The 17,888-nt window shown below is 40.8% G+C and overlaps 2 protein-coding genes across 4 annotated transcripts; one reads left to right on the top strand and one right to left on the bottom strand.

The window, feature by feature from the left end:
• The first annotated feature begins 4,514 nt into the window (after positions 1–4,514).
• LOC139423569 (synaptonemal complex central element protein 2-like) lies at positions 4,515–5,513 on the top strand. The gene is made up of 4 exons (XM_071175160.1): positions 4,515–4,595; positions 4,763–4,851; positions 4,931–5,147; positions 5,300–5,513. Exons 1-4 carry the CDS (start codon positions 4,515–4,517, stop codon positions 5,492–5,494), a joined length of 582 nt encoding a protein of 193 aa, XP_071031261.1. The 3' UTR covers positions 5,495–5,513.
• Positions 5,514–6,389: 876 nt separating this feature from the next.
• On the bottom strand, positions 6,390–17,845 carry LOC139364877 (glutaryl-CoA dehydrogenase, mitochondrial-like). 3 transcript variants are annotated; one of them, XM_071102059.1, is made up of 13 exons: positions 17,620–17,845; positions 15,872–15,964; positions 15,179–15,298; positions 15,016–15,051; positions 14,754–14,894; positions 14,511–14,573; positions 13,222–13,392; positions 12,986–13,115; positions 10,482–10,698; positions 8,641–8,744; positions 8,364–8,489; positions 8,042–8,202; positions 6,390–7,785 (listed from the first exon to the last, which is right to left on the bottom strand). In XM_071102059.1, exons 3-13 carry the CDS (start codon positions 15,279–15,281, stop codon positions 7,712–7,714), a joined length of 1,326 nt encoding a protein of 441 aa, XP_070958160.1. In that variant the 5' UTR covers positions 15,282–15,298; positions 15,872–15,964; positions 17,620–17,845; the 3' UTR covers positions 6,390–7,711. The 3 variants fall into 3 exon arrangements, with proteins under 3 accessions (XP_070958160.1, XP_070958161.1, XP_070958159.1); XM_071102060.1 differs by having other exon boundaries at positions 17,705–17,813; XM_071102058.1 differs by lacking the exon at positions 17,620–17,845 and having other exon boundaries at positions 15,872–17,251.
• Positions 17,846–17,888: the final 43 nt, after the last annotated feature.

The following is a 17,888-nucleotide window of genomic DNA, read 5'->3' as shown; positions in this document are numbered from 1 at the left end:
TGATGGATACTGAAGCAGTATTAAAATGTTATATAAGAAAGGGGGCTAGTGTAGGCAGCTGATGGTGATAGGTTTGGGATGAAACATGGCAAATCCTTTTCCATGGGATCAGTCTGGATCATTTTGAATGTGTTGCACATCTTTAAATAATCTTCTCATGGCAATAGCCATTGATTAACCCCTGTCCTGCACAGGGTCCATTCAGTAGACCAGGGGTTCTTAAACTTTTTCAGCTCGAGACGCAAATGAGAAACTGACCGTCCTCCCATGACCCAAATTAAGAATAAATAGTGCGTGATTGTAGATGTATTCTCATAACTCGCGACCCACCTTTCACATACCCAGGGCCCACTCAAGGTCCCAACCCATAGTTTAATTAAGATACCCTGCAGTAGACAAATCTCAGTGTCAGTACAGGATGATACTGTATAGCACCAGCATGAAAGTTATCTTCAAACTCTCCTTTGTCAAGCTTTGGTTGCTGTGTGGTGTTAACATTTCAACCCATTTAGTTGTCTTGTTAATAACCTTAAGTAGGTCTGTTGAGTCCTGTGACGAGCTTGGTGTAATCAGAATCAACCAGTGACCAAAGGGCTGGAGGGAGTTGGTGCTGGCTCCTTTCAGATCTCGCTGGGGAGGGAGTTAGAGTGCCCAAGCCAGGGGCTGCTGTCTATGGCCAGGGCAGCAGGGCTGTTGTTGCCGGTGCCATGGGTGGGGAAGAAGGGGATGTAGGGGATTGTAGGAAACAGCAAAGGGCTTGCCGGGAGGCTCTCATCCAGGGGCATGGGGAAGCCCACATCATTTGTGTCCCACACGTGGAAGGCATTGTGGGTCAGGACTATGGGGGGGTGTCTGGCAATGAAGCACTCTGGGTTTCTGTTCTTCTCTAGGTCCTCCTCAGTGGGGCCAAGAAGACATTCTGATGAAAGGGGTAAACAGAGATAAGCACATTTGCTTCAGGACTGGTGCCCCTGGTCATCCCTGTGTTAGCTAGTCATTTTGCAATTTTGCATAGAAAAGCTTAGGTTTATGCCTATTTGTCACAAGTTATTTGGTACACTTATACATTACGATGGAACAGCCTAACAACTACACAGATTAGTTACATTTCCACCTGATTTTCAAACATTTTAAGTTCATACCTGTTATATCAAGGGCCAGGTCCTTGATCAGATGTCCAACAATAGCATAGGCGACTCCAACCACTACCAGTGCTGCAATCAGCAGGTAGACCACTGCCTTTGGCAACGGAATGAGGTCCCGGACTGCCGGCTTATACTCCTTGTACAGCGGGTCTTCCGTCCCGTCTAGTACGTTGAATTTGGAGACTAGTGGGGAAGCATGTGCCTCATCATTGAAATTAAAACTGGTGAAATTGAGGTCATTCATTATGAAAAGAAGCCTAAGTGATATAGCACTAATGATGATAAACGCGCTGATGTCCGGATATGAGGCAATCCCCCCCCCCCCCCCTCACAACACCAAGACAAGGACTTGATTGGTGGTGGTTCTTTGATGTCTCAGTTCGAATGATCCTAAAGTGGATTGAAAAGCATGAAACATGTATATACGTTAATATATCAGTGGATTTGGAGGTGAACACAACTCCACCAAATATAGTTTTAATTTATGGAGATATTACTTCCAAACGATTTCAAAACCAATTTGACAGTACAAGCGTTAGCCGCTTACCTTGATTTTGGACGATTTTGGACGACTGCTGTTTTGATGATACTGGCTTTGCTTAGATTTCTTTTAAAAGGTCCCTAAAATGGAGAAAAAACGTTTGGATGTCTATCTGAAATTAATTTCCATGTTCATAAATCAGTCCCCCTGGAGCTTTCCTTTGACGTGCTTCTTTGTCATCCCTTTGTCTCTGTCCTTGGTGCTGAAATGACCCAACCAATTTTCACGCTGTAGTAAACAGTAGTATTTTTAGACCGCCCACTGTTCATCACTCAAGGGATAAACTTTATCCCGCCTCCACTTAAACAGTCAACCTCCACTTAAACAGTCAAGTTGACAATGTTCCCTTAATTCCTTAGTTGATGGATTTACATTACCAAGAAATGTTGTCTCCTTAAATGTATTAAGGACGCATGGCGTGAAGATCCTCTGGCCAATTAGAACCTTTACAGGAGATAGTTAATCGACATGTAGTGGGCCTATTTGGTTCATCCATGTTGTTTAGGAAATATTGAAGAGCTTTTCATATTGAATATAAGTCTACTATCCTCTTTGAAACATGTAGTTTTTCATCTCCACTAGATTATTTTAGGGGAAATATACTTCTCCACTCCACTGGGCATAATTCAGGGCACAGCCCTGCCCTTTGACCTTCAATGCTTTCCCACCATAGACTGGATTAACAGCTAGTTTCACTAATTGTAAGAAGATTTTGAAACTCATCCTAATAAGCCAAATCCTAACTGGAACTAAGCATATAGTTCATAACCTCAATGTGTCAACGTAGGCTGTCCCTATCAAATAAATACATTACTATTAGGCTACGTGTTAAAACTAATCATTTATACCAAAATAGGAGCTACATTGGTTCATGTTCAGTGACTGACTTCTATTTCCTTAGGTAGGGAGCAGGCTTTTGCATGTATGGGATTTATTTGTTTCATAATTCCCCATTTCAAAGCAGCAGTAGACATGCAAAGAAGCAGAATCTGAAGAGATTAGAGGTTTATTCCCTTTATGAGACAAGCCTTTATCTGCCCACCCCATGTCCCTCATTTCCTGATGGATCTAAACTGCTAGAGCCACTGGAATACCTCCAGAGATTATCTCCTGAACTTTGAGAACGTTTTGTTCTGTTGGTTCAATATATCTACATATTGCAACAGAACACGGACATCTTATGTGTTGCTTCCTGTACAGTGGGGCAAAAAAGTATTTAGTCATCCACCAATTGTGCAAGTTCTCCCACTTAAAAAGATGAGGCCTGTAATTTTCATCATAGGTACACTTAAAACTATGAGGAAAAGAAATCCAGAAAATCCCATTGTAGGATTTTTAATGAATTTATTTGCAAATTACAGGCACCCCTTTCTGCGTGCCTGTAGACTATCTGTGCAAAGGTGTTAGGGGTGGAATTCCAGTTTGCGAATCACTTCTTTCACATAGAAGCCTCTAAATAAATGAAAGAGAATGCACATCAGACACACCTAGAAGGCTATGGTATTTTGGGATATTCAATCCGATTGCCCCCTTTCGACTATGCACCTTTTAAAGAAAATGTTTCTTTGTTCGCGGAGACTACATTCATGGTAAACGCTGCATATATCGGCTCAACTGGAAATTACCTTTAAATGTCAAGCGCGCTATAACACGGATCTTCCATGGTCCGGATTGAATCTGCTTTACTCAGAATGGAACTGAAAGGACACTGCATGGGTTAAATTACCGTTGAGCCCCTGCCAGGACAAATCACTGTGTACATGACCCATCCAAATACCATTTTCCCAGTGTTTTCTATGGAATTATTGCAGTACAACACCGTTCTCAGACACTGCGGCAAGGTCACCAAAACAGATTAAGCTACTGCACATGTGCAGCATGATGGTTATATTAATCCTATAGCTCCATCTGTCTGTCACACCATCTTCTCTTCATCTTCCTGTTCACCCTTCTGATGCTAGGTGTTTGTCTATCCTAGGAACTGCCTTACATGAAATTCAGCCCCTAGTTTGACTTTGTTTTTAACTTCTTCCTGTCTCATCCTCTCTTTTTTTTTTTTTTTTCCAGTTTGCTGATCACTTCTGTTTAAATCCCACTGGCATTACCTCAGGCCTAATCCCAGATATCAAAAACTTTTCACAATGGCTGAGCTCAGATGGATGTACTTTAAAATTTGTTTGATCACACAAAGTTCATCCTGAAAATACCCCGTCTCTGGTGCTCTATCTAAATGTTTTTCTCCCACTGTCTTGAGCGGACTCCAGCCTCACAGTTTTAACAAATAATTTGAATGTGTCATATGTTTGATGATAAAATGTGTTTCTTTGATAATTATTTTAAATAATATGCATTCAATCATTCAAATGCGTGTCGGTGCATGATACAGTATTGTTCGGAGTCGACGTTGAAAAATTGACCAGTTCACAGCACGTGTCCCCCAGAACCCGTTTTTCGCGCGCAATTTCTGACGAAAACTTTTATGACACAGTGCAACTGAATAATATTATTTTGGAGGGGTAAGTAGCCAGCAACAGTATTTTGTTGTTTCCAATGAAGTTTCGCTAAATATTCCTAATATTTTGGTTACCACATGAGTTACCCTTGACAAAACTCAAGACTGGATAACTTATTTGGTTTTGTCATGATCAGATCAGACTGAGGGGTTAGCTTTATGGCTAGCTGGCCAGCATAGCCCAATGTAACTATTAACGTTAAAGTAGTTGAGTCAGAGAAGGTTAGAAAGTGGTTTTGGTTGAGTTCTTACAGAATTAGCTAACTTCCATACTGGTTGCATTTATTTTTCCTATGCAACATTTTGCTCATAGAAAATGTCCCAGCTCTTCTTTGGAAAGCCAGCCCCTACCTTTCAGTCTACACCAAACCCGGGTCATCATCCCTCATCACCCAAGGTAAATGAAGGAAAATATGAGACTGTCCAGCTCAACTCTGAATGACTCATATCTTGCACTTGTGAATCCTTTGCTACTTAGTTTTGACAACTGTACACTTTGTCAATGTATATTACAGGGATCAGAAAATGTTATGGTTTGATTGACATTTGTCCCTGTATCCTTAGGACCCTGAACAAGGACATGGGCCAGACCAGGACATCCCTGATGAGACATTTTCGTTTGTGACACTGGATGAAAGCCATGGACAGCAAAGGTATGGAGTTACTGGGTTTAAAGTATTATTCATTGTGTTCTGTTAAGTATTTAACGTTTATTTTAAATGTTTATGGAAGTGAGGACTCCGGCATCGACATTTCAAACATCTCCAATAGACGTAACGTACACAACAGTACTTCCAGCGAGCTCCCAGGTGAGGAGACTACGACTGTTCTCAGTTCAACGATAGAGGAGATAGGGAAGAAGGCCCAGGATCTGATAGAGAGAATAAACCAGAGCCGAGCCATGGACCAGGAAATCATGACCACCTTTGAGAACAAGTTAATGAATAAGGTATCACTGTCCTACTATTGAGTAAAAAGTACATGGTCATATTTTTTTGTAGTTAAAAAAGAATGCATTGAGATTACAAGTCTAGTTTAATGTTTATGTGAAGGAGTGTGACTGTGACTAGTGTGTATATGCATATGTGGGTCCCTCCCCAGGTGAGTGAGGTGTGCCAGCAGGTAAAGGAGCAGATGTTCAGCAGCTATGAGGAGCATGGCTGTGGGATGGAGGCCAATTTGCAAGAGCTGTCTGAGGTGCTGGAGAGGAGCAGTCAGCTCAGTATGGAGCTGCAGGGAGCCAGTCAGACCTTATCAGCCATCAACAACAGCCTGCAACAGACAGCTGAGAACTGACATCTACCCAGCCATTAATTTATTTAAACTGCCTTACAGCATCCCGACTTCTGGGAGGTCTAGAATAATTAAAGCAATGCCTTATTTGACTGTGGTATATGTCTAAAAGGATATAAAACAGTGGTTGTAAACTGAGGTGTTGGAAGAAGCTTTTGTTTATTAAATTATTTATTACATAACTAGTGTGGATATTTTTCATACCTATGACCAAATAGCATTATAGAACATATTTAAATGGGCCAGAATATACGCTTGTGCTCAGTTTAGAAACCAAAACATTCACCTAAATGCCTATGGGTCGGTCCACCAATTCAGTGCCTTTGGAGAAGTGTAACTTGGTATATTTTTTTAAAGGAACTTCATTAAAAAAAGTTATCAAAAGAAGTTAAATAAAAATAATTACTATAGTAAGTGCCAAATAAAGTAACAGGGTTGATGACTTCTTAAAGCTGCCATAAATCCCCTTGTGACGGGGAATGGAAGCTTGTTGTGTGCAGAGTGGCAATTGAATGCAAGCTTCACCCAACAAATTAAATTGTTAAAACATTTCTAGCCTGTCTATCCATGGGTAACAGGGTTGACGTGTTATGCTCGATCCACTCAGTTTTCCATCACTAAACACCAGAAAATGGTCAAAAAGAGTAGAACCTGCTTTTACACTATGATTTGACAATTAGATGTTCAATGTTTAGAAACAATAGAGAAAACGAGTTCAGTTCACATAAGTGTTGACATTAAAATGTATAGAAATTAATCACAAAATAAATATTTGCAAATTACCTTGTCAAAGCAACAAAATAACTACAGCTTCACAATGACGGTGAAAACTTGTGGTTAAGGGCATTCAAATCTTTCAGAAGTCAGAGTGCACAGAGGGGCATGTCAACATACTGAATTTAGGCAATTACGCAATTCTTTATTCATAATAGAAATCTGATTTATTGAATTCTCCATGTGGTCTATATTAAAGGGCACTTCATTTAATGTAACAGGCTTTTAAAATTCAATAGTGGTGCACAATTTCTATATCATATGCAAAATACACTTCATGGAATAACCCAACCCCCCTCATCTTTTTTGATTCACTTTATAAAACACTCCATGTTACTTCAAATAGGAACATTCAAAACACTACCACGAAATGAAGGATGAGTAATCCAAAAATCCTCCAACCACTCTGGATTAAATGGACCACCTGTTGATGACAATTCATTTATAAACAAGAGACTAATTTAGCATTAGATAACAAGAACACTTACTTTGCCAGCAAAAGGAAATTGCAACGACCATGAAAGTACTGCAAGCGTTATTCGTGAAAATCTTGAATTAACCCTTGACAGTGCAATTCAAACCATCCATAACATTTACACCTGGTTGAGTTCTGAGGAGAGCAAACTTAATAAAGTGCAAACAGCATTCATTGTCCTGTACCCCAAAATACAAATCTCTCTGATCTGCCTAAATGGTAAGTCATAAATACATCTATTAAATTACAAAAAAGCAATGGCATGATTATATAAACTGTTTTCATTCATTTACTTAACTTATTTTTTTTTTAAACTAACAGTAAATGTAGTATCATTTATTTGGCATTCAATGACCAATAACTGGTCATTAGTACCATCACAGTTCTAAAAACTCAGGACATAAGTATGGATCTTGACCTAATTTTAAAATGTCCAACAACTATTTTACTACAAATGTTGTGAGGAAACAGTGATTTCATTCTGAACCATCTTAACTTCCACCGTATAGAAACTATTACAAAAACATTGTAGTCAGAAATTGTCCAGACTAACCAGTAAGTACTAGGGTTTTATGACAGAGTAGAAAAATAGCTTTGTTTTTCAAATTGAAATAATTACACTCATGAATTGTCCATGAGATCGATGATAGACCAGGTCAAGTTTTAAAGTCTTTCGCATAAAATATAGATTTAAGACTGGTTTCCCGGACACAGACTAAGCCTAGTCCTGTTCTAAAAAGCTATTTCAATCTAAATTCTCAATTGAGCATGCTTTTTAGTCTAGGACCAAGCTTAATCTGTGTCCAGAAAACCAGCCCATATTCTACAAACTCAAGAGAGGCAACATTAGCGTCAGTGTTTCTGTAGAAGACAAGCCACCAAAGCAGTGTAGAACTACTTGTCCTTTGTTTAAGGAACAGATTGACTTGAGGTTTCTGTTAGTGGTCTGTTTGAGCATTAGCAACAGGCAGTTAGGTATTAACAGTGAAAGACTGCAGTCCAGTGATGGCTCTGCCCAGGATCAGGGCATGGATGTCATGGGTACCTGGAAGACAAAGAATAAGGAACCATGTGGAACAGTTAAACAGTGCTGATGTTGAAGTTGAGCAAATATATAAGGAGACCGTTTTTTCCCCTTGAAAATATCTTGGAAAATGCAATGGTTTTCCCATTTGATCCATTTATTAAATGTAAATGACATATTACTGACCTCTACTGGTGAGGAAATATACCATGATAAAACAGTTTTGCTTCCACATCCATATCCTCTTAGACCTGGTTATGGCCTTCTTTCTCCTCACCTTCGTATGTGTTGACGGTCTCCAGGTTCATAACATGGCGGATGATGTGGTACTCATCAGAGATGCCGTTTCCTCCCAGCATGTCTCTGGCCTGCCGGGCAATGTCCAGGGACTTCCCACAGCTGTTCCTCTTTAGCATAGAGATCATCTCAGGGGCTGCCCTGAGGGAGGAGAGAAGAAGACATGAGTTAAATCTCCTCCTCAGGTTCTATTCACTCTGAAACAACCAGAAATTGTACTTCCCCTATGGTGTGTAGTTCTTTGTTAAAAAGTGGTGTCACACTACAAGACGATTATGTTCCCATTTCCAGTTCCCGCTTACTTTTTGGCATCGATGAGTCTCCCCAGCTGTAGACAGGCCTGCAGGCCAATGGTGATTTCTGTCAACATGTCAGCCATCTTTTTCTGCATCAGCTGGTTTCTGGCGAGGGGTACTCCAAACTGGATTCTGAGATTAACAAATATCATAGTAGCAGAACATCTTAAATTCACTCAGAAAAGCTGAGAAAACAAAATAAGATTCAAGAGATACAGACTTTTGCTCGGTCCTGCTCATCCAAAACAACATCTCATACCAATAGTAGCCTCAGAATCCTCACCTGTCTAGTGTGTACTGACGAGCCGCGTGGAAGCAGAACTCTGCAGCACCTAGTGAACCCCAGGCGATGCCATACCGGGCATTGTTCATGCAACCAAAGGGACCCTAGAGCCAAAGAGAACAGACAAAACATTTATACCAACAAGATTAAAACAGCACTATAAGAAAGTCTGGCCATCCACATACAGTGCCTTGCGAAAGTATTCGGCCCCCTTGAACTTTGCGACCTTTTGCCACATTTCAGGCTTCAAACATAAAGATATAAGACTATTTTTTTGTGAAGAATCAACAACAAGTGGGACACAATCATGAAGTGGAACGACATTTATTGGACATTTCAAACTTTTTTAACAAATCAAAAACTGAAAAATTGGGCGTGCAAAATTATTCAGCCCCTTTACTTTCAATGCAGCAAACTCTCTCCAGAAGTTCAGTGAGGATCTCTGAATGATCCAATGTAGACCTAAATGACTAATGATGATAAATACAATCCACCTGTGTGTAATCAAGTCTCCGTATAAATGCACCTGCACTGTGATAGTCTCAGAGGTCCGTTAAAAGCGCAGAGAGCATCATGAAGAACAAGGAACACACCAGGCAGGTCCGAGATACTGTTGTGAAGAAGTTTAAAGCCGGATTTGGATACAAAAAGATTTCCCAAGCTTTAAACATCCCAAGGAGCACTGTGCAAGCGATAATATTGAAATGGAAGGAGTATCAGACCACTGCAAATCTACCAAGACCTGGCCGTCCCTCTAAACTTTCAGCTCATACAAGGAGAAGACTGATCAGAGATGCAGCCAAGAGGCCCATGATCACTCTGGATGAACTGCAGAGATCTACAGCTGAGGTGGGAGACTCTGTCCATAGGACAACAATCAGTCGTATATTGCACAAATCTGGCCTTTATGGAAGAGTGGCAAGAAGAAAGCCATTTCTTAAAGATATCCATAAAAAGTGTCGGTTAAAGTTTGCCACAAGCCACCTGGGAGACACACCAAACATGTGGAAGAAGGTGCTCTGGTCAGATGAAACCAAAATTGAACTTTTTGGCAACAATGCAAAACGTTATGTTTGGCGTAAAAGCAACACAGCTGAACACACCATCCCCACTGTCAAACATGGTGATGGCAGCATCATGGTTTGGGCCTGCTTTTCTTCAGCAGGGATAGGGAAGATGGTTAAAATTGATGGGAAGATGGATGGAGCCAAATACAGGACCATTCTGGAAGAAAGCCTGATGGAGTCTGCAAAAGACCTGAGACTGGGACGGAGATTTGTCTTCCAACAAGACAATGATCCAAAACATAAAGCAAAATCTACAATGGAATGGTTCAAAAATAAACATATCCAGGTGTTAGAATGGCCAAGTCAAAGTCCAGACCTGAATCCAATCGAGAATCTGTGGAAAGAACTGAAAACTGCTGTTCACAAATGCTCTCCATCCAACCTCACTGAGCTCGAGCTGTTTTGCAAGGAGGAATGGGAAAAAATTTCAGTCTCTCGATGTGCAAAACTGATAGAGACATACCCCAAGCGACTTACAGCTGTAATCGCAGCAAAAGGTGGCGCTACAAAGTATTAACTTAAGGGGGCTAAATAATTTTGCACGCCCAATTTCAGTTTTTGATTTGTTAAAAAAGTTTGAAATATCCAATAAATGTCGTTCCACTTCATGATTGTGTCCCACTTGTTGTTGATTCTTCACAAAAAAATACAGTTTTATATCTTTATGTTTGAAGCCTGAAATGTGGCAAAAGGTTGCAAAGTTCAAGGGAGCCGAATACTTTCGCAAGGCACTGTAAGTCAGTACATGACAGTGGTATCCTGGCCTCTACTCACCCCCATGCCAGAGACTTTGGGCAGCAGGTTCTCCTCAGGAACCTCCACCTCATCCATGATGATCATGCCAGTGGCAGACGCCCTCAGGGAAAACTTGCCCTCGATCTTGGGTGTAGTGAAGCCCTTCATACCGCGCTCCAGGATGAAGCCACTCACCTTTCCATCGTCACACTTGGCCCAGACCACAGCGATGTCCGCCACAGGGGAGTTGGTGATCCTGACGAAGGTGAAGGAGATGAGGAAAGGCATTTTCATTTAGGGAGGAGCTATTTTATCAGTATGCTACAGAGTGAGCTTGGTTTCTAGGGCTATATGAGGACAGGTTTGTAAAAGTTTCACAAGACGTGATGGTAGAATTGAGCAGAACCACGTACTCAATGTCAAACTAAGCATTTGGTTGAAGTTTGCTCCAGGATGAAGCCAATCGAACCGCCCTTGCTGTCTCTGCCTGGCCGGTTCCCCTCTTTTCACTGGGATTCTCTGCCTCTAACCCTATTACAGGGGCTGAGTCACTGGCTTACTGGTGCTCTTTCATGCCGTCCCTGGGAGGGGTGCATCACTTGAGTGGGTTGAGTCGCTGATGTGATCTTCCTGTCTGGGTTGGCGCCCCCCCTTGGGTTGTGCCGTGGTGGAGATCTTTGTGGGCTATACTTGGCCTTGTCTCAGGATGGTACGTTTGTGGTTGAAGATATCCCTCCAGTGGTGTGGGGGCTGTGCTTTGGCAAAGTGGGTGGGGTTATATTATCCTTCCTGTTTGGCCCTGTCCGGGGGTATCATCGGATGGGGCCACAGTGTCTCCTGACCCCTCCTGTCTCAGCCTCCAGTATTTATGCTGCAGTAGTTTATGTGTCGGGGGGCTAGGGTCAGTTTGGAGTACCTCTCCTGTCTTATCCGGTGTCATGTGTGAATTTAAGTATGCTCTCTCTAATTCTCTCTCTCTCGGAGGACCTGAGCCGTAGGACCATGCCTCAGGACTACCTGGCATGATGACTCCTTGCTGTCCCCAGTCCACCTGGCCGTGCTGCTGCTCCAGTTTCAACTGTTCTGCCTGCGGCTATGGAATCCTGACCTGTTCACCGGACGCGCTACCTGTCCCAGACCTATTATTTGACCATGCTGGTCATTTATGAACATTTGAACATCTTGGCCATGTTCTGTTATAATCTCCACCCGGCACAGCCAGAAGAGGACTGGCCACCCCTCATAGCCTGGTTCCTCTCTAGGTTTCTTCCTAGGTTTTGGCCTTTCTAGGGAGTTTTTCCAAGCCAACGTGCTTCAACACCTGCATTGCTTGTTGTTTGGGGTTTTAGGCTGGGTTTCTGTACAGCACTTTGAGATATCAGCTGATGTACGAAGGGCTATATAAATAAATTTGATTTGAAGTTGTTGAAGCTGCATTTCCCCAAAAGAAACAGTGTTACATCAAATATATAAAACATGAACTACAGGCCCAGGTTACCAATTAATATGTATTTATTCAGTGTTAAGCTTACGCAATGTGAGGGCCAATGCACTCAATGGTTAAGTATTCAACCACAAAGTCCAGTTCAGTCACTGCTGACATTTCTCAATTCAGAATCATAACACTCTGTGAAACAAGAGTAAAGGGGAACTGAGGGGAACCTAATATTCATGCACCTAGCATGAATATATTTGTGAACAGCACCACCCTGTGGACTAGTATACAGAGTGAAATGTTGTTTACAATTTACATAAGCGCTAAACCACTTGATCTTGGGTTTATTATTTGAAAAACACATTTTAAAAAATGCTCTAATGAATACAAAAACTCTAATTACGATTTCTGTATAATAGAAAGCACATATTCCTATTCTTCAGAAATGTTGGAAGTAGCCTATTCTTCATGTTTCATGAATAGGTAGCCTTTTCAATCAGTAGAGGAATGCATTCCAAGGTGTTAAGACAAAGGTAGCTTTCATCAATGTTTGTGGTCTGTAGGCGTTTGTTCTGTTATATGATCCATTGGCTATTTATAGGAAGCAATTCCAAGGTTCTTGCATGGGCTCAAACTCAAAACCCTGAGTATATCACATCAAACCATCAAGGTTCTCCTAATGCCTGCTATCCAGCTACACACATCTCTGTCCAGTCAGTCCTGAAGTCCTCATGCTCATGGGGGGATGAACTATTTCCCTCACTATGTAGTAGGACTGGGAATTGCAAGGGACCTCCCGCTACGCTAATATCACGATACTTAGGTGCCGATACGATATGTATTGCAATTCAATACTGCGATTTTATTGCAATTTTATGTTCCAAACATATCGCTCACTATTTGTCTGCTACAGAGAGACAAGAGAGCATGAGAAAATGAGTTTTGATCAGTCAATAAGTGCTGAAGACTTGTTGGTTCACTATTTAAAAAGAAGATGGAGAACAAGCTATAAGATGAAAAATACCATAATATTGCGACATGTAACTGTATTGATTTATTCCCCCTAGCACTACTATGTAGTGAACTACAGTCTCCCAGTCCTACTCACCAGGTCTTGGAGCCAGTGAGAGTGAAGGTGCGGCTGGAGGGGTTGAACTTAGCCCGGGTCTCCATGCCACTGAGGTCACTGCCGTGGTTGGGCTCAGTCAACCCAAAACAGCCCAGGATCTCTCCGCGAGCTGGGAGGTAGAGGGCGCTTTACAGGACAAATACACCCAGATATAAACAGGATTGTGCGTCATTTAAGATGAGGCCTAAGGGATGTGGTTGTCCTCTCCTCCTTACCCAGCCTGGGCAGCCACTTCTCCTTCTGCTCTTCGGTACCGTACACGTAGATAGGGTGCATGACCAAGGAGGACTGCACACTCATGACAGAGCGGTAGCCGCTGTCCACCCTCTCCACTTCCCTTGCGATCAAACCGTAGGCCACATAGCTCGTCCCAGCACAGCCATAGCCTGGTCAAAGTGTGGAGGGAGAGAGGTCACATTATAGGCAATAACCTCCAAACAAACAGTAGGCCTACATTTAAAAGGAAATTAAGTGAATCTACATCCAATTATCTAATTTACATGATCTATATTTAAATGCTTCTGGCATCACACATATAGTTGATTCTGAAAAACAAATAGCCTTTAACATTTTGTGATCCAAATGACCAAAAGCTTTCAGAGAATGAAATAACCCCCGGTGAGTTTACAGGAACATTATCATTTACAAATTATAAGTTTATAAAACATGTGCATTCAGTAGGCTGAAACTCAAATGAAAATAAGAAAACTGTAAGAAATACAAAGTTTAAGTGATTAAAAAACACCCAACCATTTTTCCCACCCCGCTCACCAGTTTACAGAGTCAAGTATATTTTTCCAAGCCTCAATTGTTCCTTGAGTAGCACCATTCATTCTCGCTGTCGATAATTCTAATGTTATAAATTCTAACAGTAACTGTATCCACTGGCGAATTGGGAGAGAGTGAGGTGATTACCATCTAAGAGCCAGTAATCATCTCTGATTGATTGAGAGATTCAAGGAGCTATCATCAAACATTGAATATTTACATTCATGCACATCGCACTTGTACCTTTGCCCCAGAAGCATTTAACTGCAGGGCACTCACACAGCATATGGAGTTGGGGCCAATTTCATCATAAAACATTTCCATACAGTCTGTGAACAAACTTAAAAATGTTTAAATTAATGGTTTGGATTACAAGATGACATTTTTATCCATATTCTGTTCCAGTTAAAGGGTTGTTCAGATTCAACAAGATCTGTGAACCAAACTGTTTTAATAGCTAGCTCAGAATGAGCTTTCCAAAAGTTGCTTATATATTATAGATATGAGTCCTTTCGAGAGCCCAGATAATTTATTTATAAATCCCATAATTGGAAGGTTCGGTAGTTGGGTTTCCCAAGGGAGTCCATAGGCCAGCATAGCTGACCTAAGTTGTAAATCTAGAAACAATTATTTAACTGGTAATGTGTATGCATTTCAAATCTTGGAATATTCTCAAACCATTACTGTCCATGATATCAGCAAGGCCACCCTCGAGATAGCAAAGGTATTGACTCACCTTTAATAGTTGGGCCCAGGACACCCAGCTCCCCCATCTCTGACACAATGTCTCGATGGAACACTAAGACAAAACAGGCAGCATGTTATGTTGACATGGTTTGCATAGCTGACAAAATTCATAATATTGACATTCCAACTTAAAAGGCAAAACTGATCCTTAAGGGCTCCTTCCTAGGTTATTGGCATCAATAGCTCAATGGGCTCTGCCTGAAAAATGGTATGTCTCAAAAGTCAGGCCCACCTTCGTTTCTGTTGGCCATTAGAATGCGGGGCATGAGTTTGTCCTGACAGTAATCCCGGAACGAGTCTCGGATCATGATCTCGTCCTCAGTCAGCTGACCCTCCAGCTCCAGACCATCCCGCCAGTTAAACTGAACCTTGGCTGGTGGTTCAGTAGAGAAGGATCATAGAGCAGAGAAGCACAACTGAATAGTCATCAGACACCAAAAATAATAAAAGGGCAATATATCTGATTGATCTGAAAGGAGTTGATATCAACATACGTGCTTTAGCTTTCTTCTCACTAGCTTTCTCTGCATCTGTGAAAAGGACACAGATTGAGTACTTCCCCTGACAACAGAGGCATGGTGATTGTAAGAATGGCTTTGTAAAACTGCTACCATTGTGTTCTCATGATGTCAAGGTCATTATTGAGTAATGGTATACCCTTTTGTGCAGGCGCTGCTGATCCCTGTGATCTTGATGCTGAAATGATGGCACATCTCTGGGGGTTGACCAGCAGACGGCACAGCGCGCTTCTCAGTGCCATGATGAATAGCTAGATATCTATGAGAGAAAAACGGTTTAGAAGAAAAGAATCCATAAAACAATGCAACAAACTCAAAATAGTTGTCATTTCAAAGACATAATAGGTTATAACTTTTAACAAACATGTCATTTGAGTGCCGGTGGAGAAAGCAACAATCAAATTGAACTCACGTAGTTGCATATGATAGTTTGAGAGGAGAAATTAGTCGTGATTAGTTTAGAGAATGTTCAAAGAGAGATGTGGTGGTTGTTACACAAGATAACATTAGCACCAGCTAGTAGCTATCCCAACTATTTATACAGTAGCTAGCTAGAAAAATCTCGATATGGAGGCAACTGAAACTTGTCAGCTATTAACACACCTCACTCACCGTGTGTTGGCCACGTTAGTTGAGGTTAAAATGTCTGCTGCAGGCAGATCAATTAATACTATTAGAAGGTTTACGTTAGCTAGACTAACTTGAAAGTCAGTCTTGCTCTAGTATCAAGCTGTAAAAGCATAGTATCGAGTTCATTTACTTGACACGAGCACAAACTTACTGTTTCCTCAATGTCCCAAATATGTTGGCTAACTTCAATACATAGACTGACCTGTAATTTACAATGCTGGAGATCCGTGACCCAGGCCTCCGTAGTCCTTCCCAAATTGACAAGGTAGAGGAGGACAAACGTTAACACAGGCACCTGCGTAAAGTTGGTCAGGAATGGTTAGGTTCTGTCGCCATTTTGAGTGTGGCAAATGGACCTTGATCCACATTTAGTATAAAATAAAATTTTAATGGTATGTCTGGAACCAAATGTAAATGATAGTGGGAAGAAATTACTATGAACTTCAAATATATGTTTTTTTGTGCAAAAGCATTGTTCGTTTTTTTTCTATTTTCACCACTCGCTATAGCTTCTTTATAGTGTCTTTCCATGCTGTTGCGTAGTTTTTGACTAAGCTCTGATTGTTTTTTTGGCGGGGGAGTGCAGATTCAAGGCGTGGCTATGAGAGGGTTCATTTCATGCATTGACCACATTCATGTTCAGAACTATTTTCAGAACGTAGGGACAATAGTGGAAAAAGTACCCAATTGTCATACTTGAGTAAAAGTAAAGATACCTTAATAGAAAATGACTGAAGTAAAAGGGAGAGTCACCTAGTAAAATACAACTTGAGTAAAAGTCTAAAAATATTTGGTTTTAAATATACTTATGTATTTTGGATTTATTTTATTTAACCTTTATTTAACTAGGCAAGTTATTTAAGAACAAATTCGTATTTACAATGACGGCCTACACTGGCCAAACCCGGACGACGCTGGGCCCCTTGTGCTCTTCCCTATGTATGGAGTAAAAAGTACATTATTTTTTTTAGGAATGTAAAGTAAAAGTAAAAATTGTACAAAATATAAATAGTAACGTAAAGTACAGATACTACTTAAGTAGAACTTTAAAGTACTTTACATCACTGCATATGGACCTGTCAAACTGATAAAAACGATTGTAATTTATCATAGCGTACATTAACTTGACTATGACTTGGAATGTTTTACCTGTAGATAACAATTAAACATTGAGTCACTAGAGTCTGATTACTTGAGCAACCCCTTTCATGACTTTGCCCTTCTCTCCGCGTCATAAAAGGAGGATCATTTTCATATTATTCTAAGATGTTGGGCCCTGACTTTACCAGTAGAGTGCAGCACATTGGCATTTGAGTAATGAGCTCAATGTAACATGCACTAATTTGATAGAGTATAATGGAGATATAATACTCTACAAAGCTCATTGAAGATTTGTTTCTGATAGTTGTTAATTAAGTGTGCAAAGAGATGTTGATTCCAGACATTAACCTACCCCATCCCGCATTTAGAAAAAGGTCTATAACTAAATGAGAATTAAATGAATTCATAATTGAAAAAAAGCACTTAAATTCTGTGTGACACTTAGCTGAAGCAGTGTGCTGTTGAAAGGCCCTAAGGATTCCTGCAATGAGATGCCCATTTAGGTAAGACCTTCAAGGTACCAGCCATGCTGAGACAGAAACAAACTGACATGGTAACACCTGGTGTTATGCTGAATTATGTAACTTTTTTTAAAATCAGGCCAGTCACACATTTTGAACAATAGCCACCTTGATATGGTGCCAATGGGATGCCTTCCAGTGTAATGAAAATGTAATTGTTTGCCAGTCATCTGAGTTGGATATATAGGCACCAATTCCAGCATTCTTTTTTGTTTTGGAAATAATATTTTAACTTGACTGCACGTCCAACACAGTTCTTACAAATGTATTGTATAGCTCAATTAATCTGATAAATTAGAAAACAAATTACTGCGCAAGTAGGTCTAACCTGTATCGTACTCCTATTCCCTTTTCACAGTGGTTCTTCCACTCCAGTTCTGACATATATTATTTAGTATTTTAGGAAATCTTACAGCTTCTCTTCTTGACACACTGTATAAAAAAATATGTTCCTGTGCTCTGCATAAGAAGATGAATAGATAGGCTATACAGTCTGCATCTGATATGGTCACATTTCACATTCACATCACATTTTTTACCGTTATAATAGCAGTGTCATCGTGCTCACACCCACGTCCAGTGATTCGTCTATTTGCC

Source organism: Oncorhynchus clarkii, chromosome 13, assembly GCF_045791955.1.
Source record: "Oncorhynchus clarkii lewisi isolate Uvic-CL-2024 chromosome 13, UVic_Ocla_1.0, whole genome shotgun sequence".
Lineage (NCBI taxonomy): Eukaryota > Metazoa > Chordata > Actinopteri > Salmoniformes > Salmonidae > Oncorhynchus > Oncorhynchus clarkii.
The sequence above is the reverse complement of the archived record's forward strand: the minus strand, read 5'-3'. Positions and strand labels throughout refer to the sequence as shown.